This window comes from Mixophyes fleayi, chromosome 2 (genome assembly GCF_038048845.1).
Source record: "Mixophyes fleayi isolate aMixFle1 chromosome 2, aMixFle1.hap1, whole genome shotgun sequence".
NCBI lineage: Eukaryota > Metazoa > Chordata > Amphibia > Anura > Limnodynastidae > Mixophyes > Mixophyes fleayi.
In genome coordinates this window covers 125032320-125051431 of record NC_134403.1, presented here as the reverse complement: position 1 = coordinate 125051431, position 19112 = coordinate 125032320, and the positions used below count along the sequence as shown (strand labels likewise).

Here is a 19112-nt window from a genome sequence, read left to right as displayed (position 1 = left end):
TGGATACAAAATAGCGAGTTTAAAGGGATATTAATCACCCTTATGCACTCTACATTTAGTGTTTCAGATAATCCCCTATAGCTAGAACGAAGATGATCGTTCCACTTAGTATATATAGAACAGTATTTAGATAATTTTTTTATCAAGAAGTAATATTTACTTTGTATTTTTTTAACTTTATTGTGCTTATGGGACATTATTATATAAAAAAAACACACCTTGCTAGGTGATTGGCTGTTACAGATATTTAAAGAGTCTGGAAGTCCATACCTACATTCACCTTGAAAAAGACCCAAGATACGTGGTTGAAACGCATAGGAGTGCGAGCGTGTGTTATTGTATCCACTACCTAGCCAGGATCCGGCAGCTGAGTTGTGCGGGAACTTCATTTAACAATCTTGACAATGCTGACTATCCTCCGTTTTCTGGTAGGAGTGGACTTACTATTTTTATTTAGGATTATATGCATGTACGTTTTTAATCGTGTGTATTGGTCCCTATCTGGATTACATAAAATGACGCAGTTTTTAAAATGGTAATACACTAGATGTTTGGTATGATTGTGTTGTACATATGAATCACACAAACCAGATGAACACTGTGATCGGCATCCAGTTGAACAACATCTGACTGATGAGATTAGAAGTTGGTTGAACACACGGTCACGCAAGCTCCTATTATCATACACAGTGTAAGCACATTAAAAGGGACATACAGCCCCGGTCTTTATCATACTTTTTATTATAAACCATTTATTTTTGGTGTTTGTGTTTTATCACGTGGTGGCGTGATTTACATCTATATAGATCTCTCTCTGTTTTCTTGCACTGGTTCCTAGTGGGTCTAATATTCGGGCATTATATGTGTGCTATGAACTTTATCTCACATTGCCCTTATTTCTTATTTTTCCTATGGTAATCGGGAGAAATTTGGCAGGAGATTTTTCTCCTTCCCGGAGAACATCAAGGGAAGTAGGAGAGAAACTTGAGCGATCTCTTATGAAGACATATGAAACTATTTTTTTCAGTGCATGGACAATTTGAATGGGAGACTGATTTTCATAGCTATGTCATTTTTGATTGTCTGTTCAATATCTAGAATATAGAAGTTTTTGTGTTGTATATTAGGAAAATCAGATTTACAGACATATTTTCAGTTGCGCCTGAAATATACACATCTGTATTATATATTGTTATTTTGGGAAGAAGTGGATCCCAAGTGTACTGTTAAGGCAGCACCTATTCTAGCACTGGTATAAGGGCCAATCTGTATTATAGAATGAGTGCAATATTCATGACTTTTGCTAGGAGATTATCTGCTAAAATTCAAATTGTAATTTAGCAACATTTTTAAACAATTCTAAATAACTTAAAATGTCAAACAGAGGTGGTTCGGATCCAGGCTGCCTATGGAACTTTGTCGATGTAGGAGCCATTTGATTGTCCATTCAATGCTTGACTAAATTGTACTTCTGGTACCTATATATTCTGTTTTTAATAAAACTTTTTATCTGGTTAATGCACTATGGAAGCGCCCCCATCTGTTTGACATTTTAGGATACTTTTTGACCCGTGGAGACCGGGCTAGTAAAGGGGAAGACACGCAGACAAGTGACTGCTAGTGCGGATATCGTTCGTGGGAGCATCATTGATGAGAGACTACTAAACACGGACAATGTTTAGTTAATTTATGCTTTTTACACCAGTTGAGTGTTTTAACGGAATTGTGTCTGAGCGCACTGTATATTTTTGTTTTAATTCTAAATAACTGCTGGGCTTGTGTGTGCATGGTTGTGTGTGAGGTGAAGGTATATAAGTAGTGATAAATATGATATTTAAGTTTTAAGTTTATATAGAGTAAAATATTACCAAGTTTTCATCGTGACTATCCAAAATTGTTTGCCGAACTCCTAAAACTCCAGGATTGATGATCTTGATGAGATAAGTAATGATTTGGCTCTGTAAAGATTTTATAGGTCCCATTTTGCATCTCTTCAGATGTGTGGCCATTGAGGAAACTTCTCTTAAGATGATATGTAGATGGTACGTGATTCTAGATAGAAGTGAAGAATTTAAATCCTTTGTGTTTTGAGTTTGTTCTGAACATGGCACAATAAAACATATCTGATGGGCTGTCCCACTGCCAAGATCATTTGGCAGTGGGACCTTAATTAAGGATACATTGGATATCGCAGCCTGACACCTTGGATGACCCTTCTGAACGAGCAGAGTGTGAGGCTTGTTCAACTAGTATCAAAACTAATTCTGCATATGGTGAGAGACGTTTCTGAAACCTGTCACACAGACAGCTAAAATTAGATGATTATTTCATCAATTAAAAATTATTTTGAGAATGATTGAATGAAGCTAAAGACTTCTGGTACCATGACAATCACATCCACACGGCTATAGAGATTAATCAGCTTGATTATTTCTCTCATTACATTGCAAATATCTGAAGGAACAAGTGAGAGTTGATGACTTTGTTATATTTGTTTTTCCCTTTAAAGTTGTTTGTTTTTTTTTTACTTTTTAATTCTGGAACTTTATTAATTTAGTAAATGTGATTCAAAGTAATAAATTGAGTATTGCCATTTTCTTTGACTGTTGTTATCTCTATCTTATCACCCTATCAACCCCCTCTATTTTCCATCCACTCTCTTTACTTTGTACCAGAAATTTCCATCTATAAACCAGTAACAAAGTGACCAGGAACATAAAGGAAAGCTGAGTGGCTCATTTGTGAAGCTGTGTAAGTGTGGTCCGGCAGAGTGAATGTCTTTTTGGGAAGTCCTATTCCTATTTTTGTCCGAATGTGCACATGGCTTATGACTGCATGGGTGCCAAATGCTTCTCTTTATTATGAGAGGAGCTGGATATATCGGGGCATCCCTTGCTGTATGTGGAATTTGTGTTGCAGAACTAGATGTTTAAATGACCTTCACAGGGTTGGAGAATGCACCCTCTACTAAAACTGTTCATAGTGTACTAGGCTGCTGATCAGGTGTTATTCACAATAGGATGCCAATTGCATCTTCCTGGTGCTCTTTATGCAGAAAGGACATTTGTATCTGCACAAACACCAATGCAATCAAACATTCAGATGTACAATAGTAAATTAAGACATAAATGAAATGAGATAAGGTTGAAATTAATTACAGTAGTGGTCCTAAAGTGCAGGGCAGAAGTTGCATTTTCACTTTTGCCAGCACGCATATTTTCCCATGAGCCCGCAATCTCCTAGAGAGCCGTACACAGGAGCGCTTCCCTTACTGAGAAGGAGTGTGCATTTTTTAGGCACTCAACGGAGAAATAGGCACATTTCAGCACTGTCAGGCTCCGTCCCCGCTGATTCCTGTCAGACGGGGACGGACACCTGCCTTCCGGGCCGTAGCGCTCTGTTGCTTAGCAACAGACGCGCTGCGGCTGCCGCCTCAAACCTCCTGTCGGGCGCATGCACCCTGCTTCGTCCCATTGCCTAGCAATGGGACGCTACCTTTTCTGCTGCGTGACGCCTCCTGGCTCCTCCAATCACTGTCCAGTCTGCCTTATTTAAACCTGGCTCTGGCGCCATTAGGGTGCCAGAGTAACAGGTTCCTGCCTCTAGCATTCCACTGGTGTTTTCCCTGTTATTACCCGGCTTTCCTGACCATTCTTCTAGTGATTCTGCTCTCCCGTTGTGACCCAGCTTGTCGACCATCCTTCTATCTGCGTGACCCATATTGTTCCTGCCAGTGCCGTAACTAGACATTTTAGTGCCCTGGGCGAGACAGGGCACCCGGCGCCCCCCATCTAAGTGGGAGTGTCAATAGTCGTGTGGGCGTGGTCAACCTACTGTGGGGGCGTGGCTAGCGCTTTACAAGTTCTAAACCGCACTGAAACCCCTCCCTCCCCATTCTTCACGGTCTGGCTTTGTAAGGATCTTTATGTAATAAGCCTCCATAGAATCAAAGTACTTTAAATGCAGCTGTCACATGCTAGCTGTATAAAAAATGAATTGTTTTTTTAAATAAAACTCACTGAAACAAATTAAAACATAATTGTAACGGTACCATCTGTATCACACTGCTACTTCATCCCACTATGCGCTCCATCACAGTTTCTCCTTTATCACACCGTGCCATGGAGCCATCTTTATCACATTGTGCCCCCTTATCACCATCACATGAAATTATTAATATATATATATATATATATATATATATATATATATATATATATATATATATATTATACACACACACACACACACACACACACACACACACACACACACTATAAAGAGCCTCCTAGTGTCCGCCATACAGTACAGAGAGCATTCCTGTGACCTCCATACTATACGGAGAGCATTCCTGTGACCTCCATACCATACGGAGAGCATTCCTGTGACCTCCATACCATACGGAGAGCATTCCTGTGACCTCCATACCATACGGAGAGCATTCCTGTGACCTCCATACCATACGGAGAGCATTCCTGTGACCTCCATACCATACGGAGAGCATTCCTGTGACCTCCATACCATACGGAGAGCATTCCTGTGACCTCCATACCATACGGAGAGCATTCCTGTGACCTCCATACCATACGGAGAGCATTCCTGTGACCTCCATACCATACGGAGAGCATTCCTGTGACCGCCATGCTATACGGAGAGCATTCCTGTGACCTCCATACCATACGGAGAGCATTCCTGTGACCGCCATGCTATACAGAGAGCATTCCTGTGACCTCCATACCATACAGAGAGCATTCCTATGGCCACCATACTATACAGAGAACATTCCTATGACCACCATACCATACAGAGAGCATTCCTGTGACCTCCATACCATACAGAGAGCATTCCTGTGACCACCATACCATACAGAGAGCATTCCTGTGACCTCCATACCATACAGAGAGCATTCCTGTGCACGCCATACCATACAGAGAGCATTCCTGTGCACGCCATACCATACAGAGAGCATTCCTGTGCATGCCATACTATACAGACAGCATTCCTGTGACCTCCATACCATACAGAGAGCATTCCTATGACCACCATACTATACAGAGAGCATTCCTGTGACCACCATACTATACAGAGAGCATTCCTGTGACCGCCATACCATACAGAGAGCATTCCTGTGACCTCCATACCATACAGAGAGCATTCCTGTGACCGCCATGCTATACAGAGAGCATTCCTGTGACCTCCATACCATACAGAGAGCATTCCTATGACCACCATACTAAACAGAGAACATTCCTATGACCACCATACTATACAGAGAGCATTCCTGTGACCTTCATACCATACAGAGAGCATTCCTGTGACCGCCATACTATACAGAGAGCATTCCTGTGACCTCCATACTATACAGAGAGCATTCCTATGACCGCCATACCATACAGAGAGCATTCCTATGACCGCCATACCATACAGAGAGCATTCCTGTGAACGCCATACCATACAGAGAGCATTCCTGTGAACGCCATACCATACAGAGAGCATTCCTGTGAACGCCATACCATACAAAGAGCATTCCTGTGAACGCCATACTATACAGACAGCATTCCTGTGACCTCCATACCATACAGAGAGCTTTCCTATGACCACCATACTATACAGAGAGCATTCCTATGACCACCATACTATACAGAGAGCATTCCTGTGACCGCCATACTATACAGAGAGCATTCCTGTGACCGCCATACTATACAGAGAGCATTCCTGTGACCTCCATACCATACAGAGAGCATTCCTATGACCACCATACCATACAGAGAGCATTCCTATGACCACCATACTATACAGAGAGCATTCCTGTGACCTCCATACCATACAGAGAGCATTCCTGTGAACGCCATACTATACAGAGAGCATTCCTGTGATGGAGAGGGTGCAGAGATTACAGCTGTATTTCGGGGGTCCAGGAGTCAGAATTGACAGGTGTCAGGGATCAGAAGGAAGGGAAACATATCTGGATAGAAACAGAGGGAACTGATATGCAGGGCAAGGAAAGGTCAATGATGGGGGCTCTGTACTGTACCGAGAGTTGGGAGGGGCACTGGAGTCATAGTTATCAGGAGCAGAGGTGAGAGTGTTGGTGGAACGCAGGGCTGTCAGGAGGAGCTGGGGATGCTGGGAGGGGCAGTCCTGGAAGCAGAGAGCTGCTAACACACAGCATGTGATATAACAGACCAGTGCTTAGGGAGAGAACAACTAATGGAGCTGACAGATCCCCCTCCCCCTCACTTACTTAAGGTCTGTTCTCAGCTCCCCGCAGTGTTGGCTCTTCTGCACTGACAGCATGGTGACATCATCAGTGATGCTGCAGTGACAGGGAGCCGGTGTTTTTGTTCATAGTCCTTTCATGGAGCAGCCACCACACTAGCCCCTCCCCCCCTCTCGCGGTTTTGAGTTGGTGATATATTTGTTATTGTTTATCTGCCTAGCTGATCCTAATAAGTTTCCCTTTGTGAGGAAAACAGGTGGTGTTTGTGTTTAAAACTAGATGACTATTACCTTTGCATTTCCCTTGTTGTACTTGTAATCTGAACTGATGCAATGCAGTGTATGCAGAATGACCACACCACTGTCAGCTGAATTATGGATTCCTGCTGCTGCCAACCAAAACCCCACAAGCCAGCTACCAATGTTATGGAAAGTTCATTACCATGAGCTATGTTCCATATAACATTGGGTTTGAGGGCCCTGCTGTAGCCGATAACACTGCAGCCCCTATATCGAGATCAGTCGTCCTTTAAATTTGGTGCTTATTCAGTCCAAATGACTTGCTCAAGAAGCAATTCCAGATTGGTAAACTTGGGACTTTTTTTTAGGAAAGTATTGAGTTTTAATAATGGAAACCATAATAATTGCATCATGTGTATATGACATCTAATGTTTTTAACATGTTTTTTTTTTCTATTTTGGTAGGACACCAAATTATGGATTATTATGGAATATCTGGGAGGAGGATCTGCATTGGACCTGGTGTGTATAAAATGCTTACAAATCTTTATTTTTTATTTCTAAAGTATGACATGATTAAGCAATTTCTCATTAGAGCTTCTGGTTGCATTCAGAGCTGTTTTTAGAATAATTGTTCATCTCAAAATGTTAGGTTAAAAAACTATAAATGCAGACGATTACACAAATTAGCTAATTGGGTGACATCTAAAATATAGCAAATTCATGCAGTAAATGTAAAAATAGACTTGCAGAGGTAATTAATCATTCTCTACTGAACGCTCTACTTGCTGGAACAAATGTTTGGGAAGAGAAGCATGCTAGATCGCCTATAAATGGGATGGTGAGTATTTTGCATACTCAATTAGATGTTGATTGTGATTTCACTGGCAGCCATATTTGAAAATAATGTATTCCAGGCTCACAGCACAGATTGCCATGGGGAATGGTGAGGCATTCTAACTCTGGGTCAAGCCTAAAGGCTGGTCTTCATTGTTTGTTCTTGTATTGTACATGAGGAACTACATATATTCTACTGCCTGTCAATGTTGGCATACCCGTTCAAGTGATGGCCTGCCAGGAGTAATAATCAGAGGGATTAAGCAGGGTTGACACTGAAAGAAATTGCCAACATATGGGTAATTATTTGCAAAATGACCCTGCAGCTATAATATGAGAATTCTCCTGTGTAGCTATTATATAGATCAGCGATGGACAACAGGCAGTGCTGGGACCACCTGCTGCCCGCAGGACCTTCATTTGTGGCTCACAACACCTTCCAGCTTGTTTTTTCTATTTCTGGTTCCATTTAAAAATGTGAACAGATGGGTTATGCTGAGTTGGTCGTACGCCTGTTTGCTTCACTGTGAATGCCCACAAAAAAAGTGTATGTCTATGTTGTTATGCAGATCTGATATTTGCGCCTCCTGGATCTTGGAGAGACGGAACCTGTGAAGGAAGGGGCATACACACACAGATTGAGTACAGTAAGGGCGTGTTAATTACAAGCTGAGGCAGATCCACACAGAGAGACATATGCGCCTGTCTGTAGCCATAACACTTGCAGACGTCTCGGGCCCGGTGCATGTACAAAGTGATGATGATGACGGTCACCAACTAGCCACTGCTGGTTGCAGATTCACCTCTGAAGCTTTCTTTACTGTTCATGCCTATATTTTATGATTTTTGTGGGTGTATTTTAGAATATATTTTTTGCTACCTGAATTCATACATATGAATGAAGATTATACTGTATTATAGAGGTTGTTTTTATTTAAATCAAACCTAATAGCAAGCGCATTTATTTTTTTTATTTTTTTTTTTACTATAAAAACAAATATTAACAAACTTTTGTTGTGCTTATTACCTGGCTGGGTGTAAATGTATCTGGGTGTAAGTACACCTGATGTAAACCAGGCAAATATGCTGCTAGTGCCGAACTGGATGCATCATCGATCATTAGAAACAAGAAGGGCAACAGATTAACCACTGGGGTCATCTCTGCAGATTGTGCCTTATCCAATCCAGAGCTGTAACTTCAAATTTTAGCGCCTGGTGTGAGAAACACAAATGCCGCCACTCCATTCCTCAACTGCTCCCCTTCGGCGTTGTGCCCTGGGCGCTCGCCCCTATCGCACAGCCCTAGTTACAGCCCTGATCCATCCGAACAATGGAAAGTTGGTAGAAAATCTGCTCACCCATAAATCACATTGATGTTTGTTATAAGATGTGTTGAAGTAAAATTCCTGCTGATGTTACAGGTTGGTGTTTCTTTCCTTGATAAAATGTATTGTTTTAATTATTTCCCATGATTAAGGGTAATGTAACCATTGTCAGTGGAGAGAAGCACATGTGGCCCTTAGGGTGTATCAGGTTGGCCATCAGAATATGTGGACATGTATTTTCATGTACGTAGCACAAACGTTCATGCATTGCTTTGGCCATTGCAAACCTGTAGCACTTTAAGGCGGGGCTGGATAGATTATTCTTGAGCCATTTCTTTTGATGTCACCTAGTGTTTATCTTCCCTGTGTCCTTAAAAGATCCTGCTTACTCCCAGATTTGACGGACTGGCTCCTGAATTCTACATTATTTTGTCTGCTGCTGCTGTTTAAAGACAATATTTTAGGTCTGATTTTATGTGATTGTTTCTTGGGTAAAGTGTATATCGATCGATTCATGTTCATTGATTTGTTGCTTGTTCTTTTTTGGCAGCTGGAACCTGGTCACTTAGATGAAATACAAATTGCCACAATCTTGAGGGAAATACTTAAAGGACTTGATTATTTACATTCAGAAAAGAAAATCCACAGAGATATTAAAGGTAAGTGCATAGTTACAAGCATGTACCATGATATTCTAGGTGAAGGCCAATTATGTATTCTGAATTCTTTTTCCAGCTGCCAATGTGTTATTATCTGAACACGGAGAAGTTAAACTGGCAGATTTCGGTGTAGCGGGCCAGCTTACAGATACACAGATTAAGAGGAATACATTTGTTGGCACACCATTCTGGATGGCACCAGAGGTTATAAAGCAATCGGCGTATGACTCCAAGGTAAGGTGAAATGGTGACTGCTCCAGTTTCTTCTCTTTCTTGTGTCTGATGGTAATTAATGATCACACGTAATATGATGAATCACTGTCCGTACACAAAGAAGAGATTTGAGATACTTGTGTTCTATTGTAAAGTCTTCATGAATATTTATGATGGGACACACAGGAAAACTTCATAAACCCGTAGAACAACTTTGGTAACTTGCACATTATTATTATTTAAAAGACGCCACAAAGGGTTCCGCATGTTCCTCTTACTGCCTCTCTAACAATAGATGTTGAAAATTTTAATTTGTTAAAGACAAAATTCTGCGCTTTTAAGATTTAGAATAAATGTATTCAGTAAATAAATAATACTTAAGCAAACGAAAACTTATGTGGAGCATTTCTTAGATATGCATGTACCTGTGTTTTAGTGAGGGAGAAGGTAATACAAATACTTATGTATTCATAATGTTTCAGTATAATGTCTTAGTATAGGATCTTAGTATAATGTCTCAGTCTAAGATCTTAGTATAGGATCTCAGTATAATGTCTTAGTATAGGATCTTAGTATAATGTCTCAGTATAAGATCTTAGTATAGGATCTTAGTATGTCTCAGTATAATGTCTTAGTATAGGATCTCAGTATAATGTCTCAGTATAATGTCTTAGTATAGGATCTCAGTATAATGTCTCAGTATAGGATCTTAGTATAGGATCTCGGTATAATCTTTCAGTATAATGTCTTAGTATAGGATCTCAGTATAATGTCTCAGTATAGGATCTTAGTATAGGATCTCGGTATAATCTTTCAGTATAATGTCTCAGTATAGGATCTCAGTATAATGTCTCAGTATAGGATCTTAGTATAGGATCTCGGTATAATCTTTCAGTATAATGTCTTAGTATAGGATCTCAGTATAAGATCTCTCTTACGCAAAAGATTAGATCCTAATAGCTCAATCTTAGGCACAATTGCTCCAGCTAAGCTATTTTTGTATTATCTTCAGCAACCAAGATTAAATTATAACGTTTTTTTGCTTACTTAATATGTATATGGAAACTTGTTTCATAGGTCAGAATTACTGACTCTTTCATCCATATCTGTAATGTATGCAGGTATGAGACACAACATAGTAAGAAGGTTTCCTGTAATGAGGTCCTTTTGCATTGAGTCAAAAATTTATATTTCTTTAAATGTTATTACAGGATATGATGACGTGTTGCACTATACTGCAATCTTATTAGGTAAATAGGAAACAAATAGTTGTTACTGTTGAAACAGAAAGTATCAGAAGGAGAATTGTGTCAATACATTGATTGTAATGAGAAAAAAAAATCTGTATGATGTAGTGAAATAAGTGTAGTAATATCTCTAATAATTAACATTAACTGATATTTTTTTACATTGCAGTGATCATTGAATGTGTGTGTGTGTGTGTGTGTGTGTGTGTGTATTTTTATATATATATATATATATATATATATATATATATATATATATATGTCCTATTTAGTAGTTTTAGTAAATCTATCCATTGGTGTAGGTGGGTGCAGTACTTGAATATGAGAGTGGGTCAAAGTGATAATCACAAGGTGTGAATAAGAATGTCAGAAGATAAACCACTCAAAAACTATCATTTTGTATCACTTCAAAATGCATGTTAATGCTACTCATACCTAATTATTTAATATTACATATTTATGATGGGTTAAATTGTAAATACTAATTGGTATGATTTGCTCCAAATTTACGGGAGAATTAGACATTTTTAATAAGAAATGTTTTTTGTTTGTATTATAGGCTGATATCTGGTCACTGGGCATAACAGCTATTGAACTTGCTAAAGGAGAACCCCCTCATTCCGAATTGCATCCTATGAAAGTGTTGTTCCACATTCCCAAAAGCAACCCTCCCACCCTTGAAGGAAACTACAGCAAACTCCTGAAAGAATTTGTGGAAGTTTGCCTAAACAAAGAGCCTAGTTTTGTAAGTCTTGAAAGCGTATTTGTAGTTACAAATTTCCACACCTTGCTTTATAAATAACATTTATTTATTTTTAAGTCTACGTCCTATTTCCACTGCTGCCTTGCAGCATGCTACACGCAGAGTGTGGTTTCTGAGAAATGTTTTCCTTTTTTATTTTTGTCTAAAGGCTGCACTGTTCTCCTATCCTGCCCGTTACTGGAAAGCTGTATAATATACAAATCTTGCTCTCGGTCAGCCAATCTCATTAATGTAACTCTGTATTCTGGAATACATAGCAATGTTTTATGAATTTTTGTTACTTTGGCTATTAAATGCATTTTTTTTAAAAAAAAAATGACAGTCCTGAGAGCTTGGGGATATTATTTACTACTAGATAACTCATGTATTACTGTAAGGATGTTGGCTCACAGGAATTTTAGGGGATTAGAATCCTCACGTATTTAGTGTAGTATGAGTGTACACTATTCCCTATGATGGGAGCTTCTACTGTATCAAATCATTCTGAATGATTTCCGTTATGACAGTGCTGGACAAATTCTAGTTGCAAGGTTGCTATGGTGACAGGAGCATGTCCCCCTTCTCAGCTTCCTTTCCCCCCTAGCTGGTTATCAATGACAGCCTTCTCTCCCGCGCTTTTGTAAGGGACCATTTGAGATAATTTTTGGGGATTACACCTCTCAGGCACTGAATTATGACACTTTGTGCTGTTACTTTATCCAGAGCTGTGTAGGTCTTTACAGTAGTGCAACTCTGACTACAGTAATAACACAAAGCATCATAATGGTGTTCCTGAGAGCTGGAATCACCAGTCATTTACAAGGAGTCCGCAGTATCGTACAGAGAGCATGCAGTAAGACATTACATGGGAAAACAGGACAAAACAATAAAAGCAAAAAATCTGTACAATAAGAATATATGCACCGTACTACAATGTAGACAGAACACTATTCTGGTAAGGTTCAACATTACCAGCACTGAGGGGGTAGGACAAAAAACATGAGACATGGGGAGAAGCGGGAATAAAAGGGAGTAAAACAGCACAAGCTGAACCTGTACCCAACAAAATGGGAGCAGCAAATAGGATCATCATCTTTATCATCATCACCAATTATTTATATAGCGCCACTAATTCCGCAGCGCTGTACAGAGAACTCACATCAGTCCCTGCCCCATTGGGGCTTACAGTCTAAATTCCCTAACATACACACACACACACACACACCAATTTTATAGCAGACAATTAACTCACCAGTATGTTTTTGGAGTGTGGGAGGAAACCGGAGCACTCGGAGGAAACCCACACAAACACGGGGAGAACATACAAACTCCTCACAGATAAGGCCATGATCGGGAATTGAACTCATGATCCCAGTGCTGCAAGGCAGAAGTGCTAACCACTAAGCCACCATGCTGCCCATCATAATCCTTGATTGGGAAAAGGGAAGGCACTAGCATGCTGGTAAAGATAGGACACAAAGAAATAGGGCCCTGATTGTGAGAGCTTACAATCTATGAAGAGTAGATGCCAGAGTTGGAAGTCATGGCAAATATATTCGCTTGATAAAGGCAAACAGCTGAGATTGTATCTTTAGAAAGATTGCTGTGGATATTCTCTCTTCTAGGGTGCACAACCTTGTTTGGTATCGGTACCACCTATGGGAATTCTGCTCATTTTTAGTGGCCTCAATAAAATGTTAACTTGCTTAAAATGTTAAAATGGAATTTGGTACAGGGATAGAGGTACCTGTTTGCAGTATGCTATATTGCTAACCTTGTCATGCTTATGGGGCTGCAGTGTTACACACAAGAGACTCCAAGATCTTTTATGTGGAGTTATTTTGTGTTTCTAGCCTCAGGTAGACTAACTATGTTTTTGTTCTTTAAAGAGACCTACAGCAAAGGAACTTCTGAAACACAAATTTATTGTGCGCAATGCCAAGAAAACCTCCTATCTGACTGACCTAATCGATAGGTATAAGAGGTGGAAGATAGAGCAAGGTCATGAGGGTTCCAGCTCCGATTCAGATGGGTAAGTGTGAGCGCAGAGAGAATCCACAGCTGAAAGAATGATCCCAATTATATTGTTCATACATTGTTCCCTAACTGAGCTTGGAAAACCTCCATCTATAATAATGATAATGAGCCCATTAGAGGGGAATGGTATTGCTGCACTGTCCAGTGTCTGCCCCTAGGTAGCCTCTGGAAAATACATTGAAATTGGTAAGCTTTCTGAAACGGTTTGTTACAGTTTGTTTATGTGCTTGGGTTATAGCACAAACCTAAAGGGCTTGTCTACCTGACACTGAAATGTAATGGTGTGACATGGTGACATGGACCGAACTGCCCTTTGTAGTACCTTGTAATGCTGACACCTCTACAGACTATGCAGAAGCCAATGCGGCAACTTACACTTTTTTACACCATTTGCCAATCCTCCCCTCTATACACGGTTGGCGGATACTAACTTATTCCACATCCCGTCTACCATGCTGCAGCTACACTAGAAAGTATAATCCGGTATTGTTTTATTTACATTAGAAATCACAAGTCTTTGTTTTCAAATAACCAATACGATTATACAAGATTTATTTGCATCATAAGTAGAATTATTAAAAGAAAGCACATTAGTTCTGAAAAACTAAGACTTTTTAATTCAATGATAATAATTCTATTTGGGACAGGTTGTGCTCATATTTACCAGTAAGAATTGCACAAAACACCACAGCAAACTGTCAGCTCAAAATAAATACTCAACTCACTTAAAATATATTTTTTGAAAGTTCTCTATTTTTAAATTTTTATTACAGGCAGTACTATAGCTACCCATGATGTATTGTTATGCATTCATTGCACTGAATGGAAACCTGCAAGTTTGGATTTCCTTGTCACTCTGCATATAGAGGAACTTATGTGTAACAGTATTCTATATGATTCAAAGCTAATGCATCCAGTTTGTTGACGGAGAGTAAAAAGCTTGGAACATATCTTGATCTCGCTGGGATCCAGCTGACTTGTGTTATTTTAAGGTTAACTTCACACATTGAGTTTGAAATTTTAGATTTGTGTGTGTTTTATTTCTTCTAAATATAAAAAGGGAAGAAGATGGGCAAGCTGCAGGTGGAACTGACAAGGGCCCCTGGTTCTTTACAATGGAAGAAGCCGATCTGAAAGCGATGCAAAATGGTGCAGCCCAACTAGAAGAGTTAGAGGGGAGCGAGGTTGGTTAATTTACGGTGTTCAGATCTCTTCCTTTTGTGTTTTTTGTTTTTTTTTGTGTTTTTTTTAAAAACTTTATTGCCAAATTCCCAAAAAATCATGATACAGTAGGAATGAACATTGGGGATTGAAAGTCTTCTCCACCTTCGGAGAGCCAGTCATTCCAATTACTACTTTTCCATATATCGTGTAAGCGGGGGTTCACATGCTGAGATCCTCACTATACCTTACATTAAATAACTACTTCTTATTCAGTTTTGTTGACTGGGGCCATGATGAGTGTCCTCAGTACAGACTAATACCGTGGTTTAGAAATTTCCAGGCGCTTAATGTAAATGAAAAGATATACAGTGGATATCAGTTGGCTGAAAGCCTGATTTATTCTACACAGTGATGATGATAATAGCCAAAAGTGGTGTGCCGGCACACATAAAAACAATCACAATAAACACAGTTCCACAATAAACTTGTGTATTGGAAAGGACAATGATAAATAACTGTCATACAAGATATACAGAACAGGTGGCTTACTGACTGCATTCACCAATCATGTGGCAACAGAGAGTCCAATAAGTCCAATGCTGGAGGCTATTAAGTCCAACAAGTCCTTGCTGAAGAAGGAACTATACACCAGGGGTTAACGGTCCTGGAGTGTGTGCACTTGCCGTGCAGAGAAATAAACACTATGTGTGGTCAAATACAGTGAGTTCATACACATAGCGTGAAATCAGCGAGGGCTGAACAGGCACTGACCTAAATCCGGAGATGCTTCCCAGAACAATCCTGGTCCGGTGTTGTGGTCTCCACGTGCAGCTGGACAGCTCTCCCGAGTCCTGCAGCAGAGCGATGAGGAGTTCCTGGCCGGCTGCCCCTCCTCTCTGTGCAGCTGGATACTCGCGTCTCTCACAGTTGCCACAGGTAATGCGCATGCGCAGAGGCTTCGTCAGGGACAGTAGAACATATTTCTACTGTCCCTGACGAAGCCCCACGTGGGCGAAACGCGTAGGTTCGACATTCAGCACTCATTTCTAGCTCATGAGCCACATTTCATCTTATTTCATATCATTATCGATGTCACACGCTGGACTCCCGCTGTCTCCCCGGGAGCCGGCGTGTGTGTCCACTGATTCCGGAGGCCTTCCCCACCAAGACTCTCTCTTTTTTTTCACTTACCTGGTCCACGCTGCTGCAGCCATCCAGTGCTGTCTCTCCCCTTCTTCCGTTCGGCGCTCAGTGGTTCTGCGAATGCGCAGAACTGTCTAACTGTTTTATGTGTTCTCACTGCCCTCTATTGGCTGTCCAATAGGAACTGCACTATATCTACCTCCTCTGACCAGAACTCAATGCTGGTTCTTTCAGTCAGTCCCTGACTTTAAGATTGGAAACAGCTCCTGTGTTTTTGCTATTTCTTCAGCTCCCAAGCTACATCTTTTCGGGGAATTCACCTCTAGGTGGCTACGCTGCTGAGATTCCAGTGAAAGCACTTCCAAGTGGCAACACTATCTTTTCCTGCTAACCAGCTCCCTAGTGACTACATCGCTGAACATCCCAGCTATATTTCCTCTCCCAAGTGGCAACTCTGCCAAACTTCCCGGCTAAACGCCACTATCAAGTGACAGTACTACTTCTACCTGATTCTACGCTCCGTCTGTTGTGTTCGCTGAGAACTTCTCCAGGGGACCGCGACCTGCAAGTGGAAGCCGCAAAAGCCCATATTCCCTTGCGGGAATCACTGGTGAACACCTTTCACTTGTTAGACTCCGCGCCCCTCGCTGAAGTAACGTCAATCTCGGCTGAACTATCAGGATCCAGTTGAAGTCTCTCTGGTAACGTGACATTAAGAACCAGCCATGTCAGACCCTGATAGAGAACCTTCCGCCAAGGACATGCTTCAACACTTGGTTGGAAGAGTGGAGCGTCAGGATGCAGTTCACATGCAACTTTTGCAATGTTTGCAAACTCTGGCTTCCCGTCTAGACGCATTACAGGAGACCACGCCTCAGCCGGCTGCTCAACCACAAGCAGCCGAGGCCCCTGCTGCAGCCGCTTCCTCTCTGCGTTTGCCTACACCCTCCAAATTTGATGGTGATCCTAACTCTTGCCGTGGTTTTTAAATCAGTGCTCCATTCAATTTGAGTTATTACCTCAGAATTTTCCTACTTCCAGGTCAAAAGTAGCTTATATGGTCTCCCTCCTATCCGGAAAAGCCCTGGCATGGGCCTCTTCTCTTTGGGAACGTAATGACAATCTCCTCAATGATGTTTCAGCCTTCACCTCGGCATTCAGGAGGGTTTTTGATGAACCAGGACGAGTGACATCCGCTGCTATCAACATCCTAAGACTACGTCAAAATTCTTGTTCTGTGGCTCAATACGTTATTGAGTTTCAGACTCTATCTTCCGAGCTCCAGTGGAACAATGAGGCTCTTGTTGCTGCCTTTTGGCAAGGGCTGTCAGATTAGATCAAGGATGCTCTCTCTTCTCAAGAATTGCCACCCACCTTAGATGCCCTAATTTCTCTCTGCAACCGGGTAGATCTTCGGCTTCGGGTAAGATCGTCCGAGAAAGACCTTCCTAGACGGTCTACCTTTCGTCTAGCTCCTCGTTTTCAACCACCCACATCTACGGACGAGCCTATGCAACTGGGGCGCTCCCGTTTAACTCCGGATGAAAGAGAGAGAAGGATGAAGAATAAACTATGCCTATATTGTGGAGATTCTGGTCACCTCCTGGCTTCTTGTACCCGGCGTTCGGGAAACGACAAACCCTAGCCTGCACTGGAGAGGTCAGTCTAGGGACTCTTACTTCCTCTCCAACTTCTTTTCCAGACCTAACATGTTCTTTTCCTGTCACCTTACATTTACTTTCAGGGCCCAAGTCGTCCAAGGCCTTGTTGGATTCAGGGGCAGCCGGGAACTTTATGTCACAATCTCTAGTTACAAGACTGGCGCTGCCCACTGTTCCGCTGAAAAAGCCCATGGCTACTACGGGCATTGACGGTTCCCGTCTCCCTAATGGCAGTATTCTTAGACGAACAAAACCTCCATGCAAGTTGGGGCCCTCCACTGGGAAAAGATTTCCTTTCTCGTTCTCCCACTGACCATCAGCCCAATCATCCTAGGTCTACCATGGCTTCATCTACATTCACCCCATCTGGACTGGCCTTAATCACAAATCACTGCATGGGGCCCTGCATGCTCTCGCCAATGCCTAACCCCGGTCAAGCCTCTCGGCTTCACACAGATTCCTTCAGAACCCACTACAGTTATCTTACCGCACCAGTATTCTTCCTTTTCGGATGTCTTCTCTAAAGCCTCCTCTGAGCGTCTACCACCCCACCGAGCTTGGGATTGCCCCATCGATCTCAATCCGGGGAAAACTCCTCCTCGAGGCTGAGTCTATCCACTCTCTCACTGCCCGAGACAGAGGCTACTACACTCTACATCAAGGAAAATCTGCAACGTGGTTTCATTAGACCTTCCTCCTCACCCGCCGGGGCCGGGTTTTTCTTTGTGAAAAAAAAAGATGGAGCTCTCCGTCCGTGTATCGACTACAGAGGCCTGAACGCCATCACTATTAAAAACCGCTACCCCATTCCATTAATCACCGAACTCTTCGATCGCATTAAAGGTGCGAGAATCTTCACTAAACTCGATCTACGTGGAGCTTACAACTTGATCCGGATTCGCTCTGGGGATGAGTGGAAGACGGCTTTTAATACACGGAACGGCCATTACGAATATCTAGTGATGCCGTTTGGCTTATGTAAGGCCCCGGCCGTTTTGTGAATGAAATCTTTCGTTATCTGCTATATTCCAATGTAGTAGTATATCTGGATGACATCTTAATTTTCTCCAGGGACCTTTCCACTCATCGTCTACATGTGGCTGAGGTTTTTTACAGATTACGCACCAACCATTTATTCTGCAAATTGGAAAAATGCATATTTGAGGTCCCTAAGTTGCCTTTCCTGGGCTATTTGGTTTCTGGATCCGGTCTACAAATGGACCCGGGAAAAGTTCATGCTATAATCAACTGGCCCCAACCAACTACACTCAAATCCATTCAACGTTTCCTGGGTTTCTCCAATTATTATAGGCGGTTTATTGCTGGTTACTCCTCTGTTGTGGCACCTTTGACAGCTCTTACCCGAAAAGGGGCAACTCCGCAAAATTGGACCTCAGAAGCATTAGAAGCGTTCCAATTTCTCAAAAGAGCCTTTTCATCGGCACCTATCCTCCAGCAACCCGATGTCTCCCTTCCTTTTTTCCTAGAGGTGGATGCATCTTCCACCAGTGTGGGGGCAGTTCTTTCTCAAAAAACTATTCAAGGCAAGTTCCATCCCTGCGCATTCTTCTCCCGCAAGTTCCTGCCAGCAGAGAGTAGTTACGCCATTGGGGATAAAGAACTCC

General features: G+C 41.6%; 1 protein-coding gene across 2 annotated transcripts in view; it reads left to right on the top strand.

Annotated features, from left to right (window-relative positions):
• Positions 1-19112, top strand: part of STK24 (serine/threonine kinase 24) — a 70377-nt gene that overhangs the window by 41264 nt on the left and 10001 nt on the right. For both annotated transcript variants that reach the window (XM_075199931.1, XM_075199930.1), the window contains 6 exons: positions 6925-6981; positions 9172-9280; positions 9357-9514; positions 11300-11485; positions 13372-13514; positions 14580-14703. In XM_075199931.1, the coding sequence (XP_075056032.1) occupies positions 6925-6981; positions 9172-9280; positions 9357-9514; positions 11300-11485; positions 13372-13514; positions 14580-14703 (777 nt within the window). The remainder of the gene's footprint in view (positions 1-6924; positions 6982-9171; positions 9281-9356; positions 9515-11299; positions 11486-13371; positions 13515-14579; positions 14704-19112) is intronic.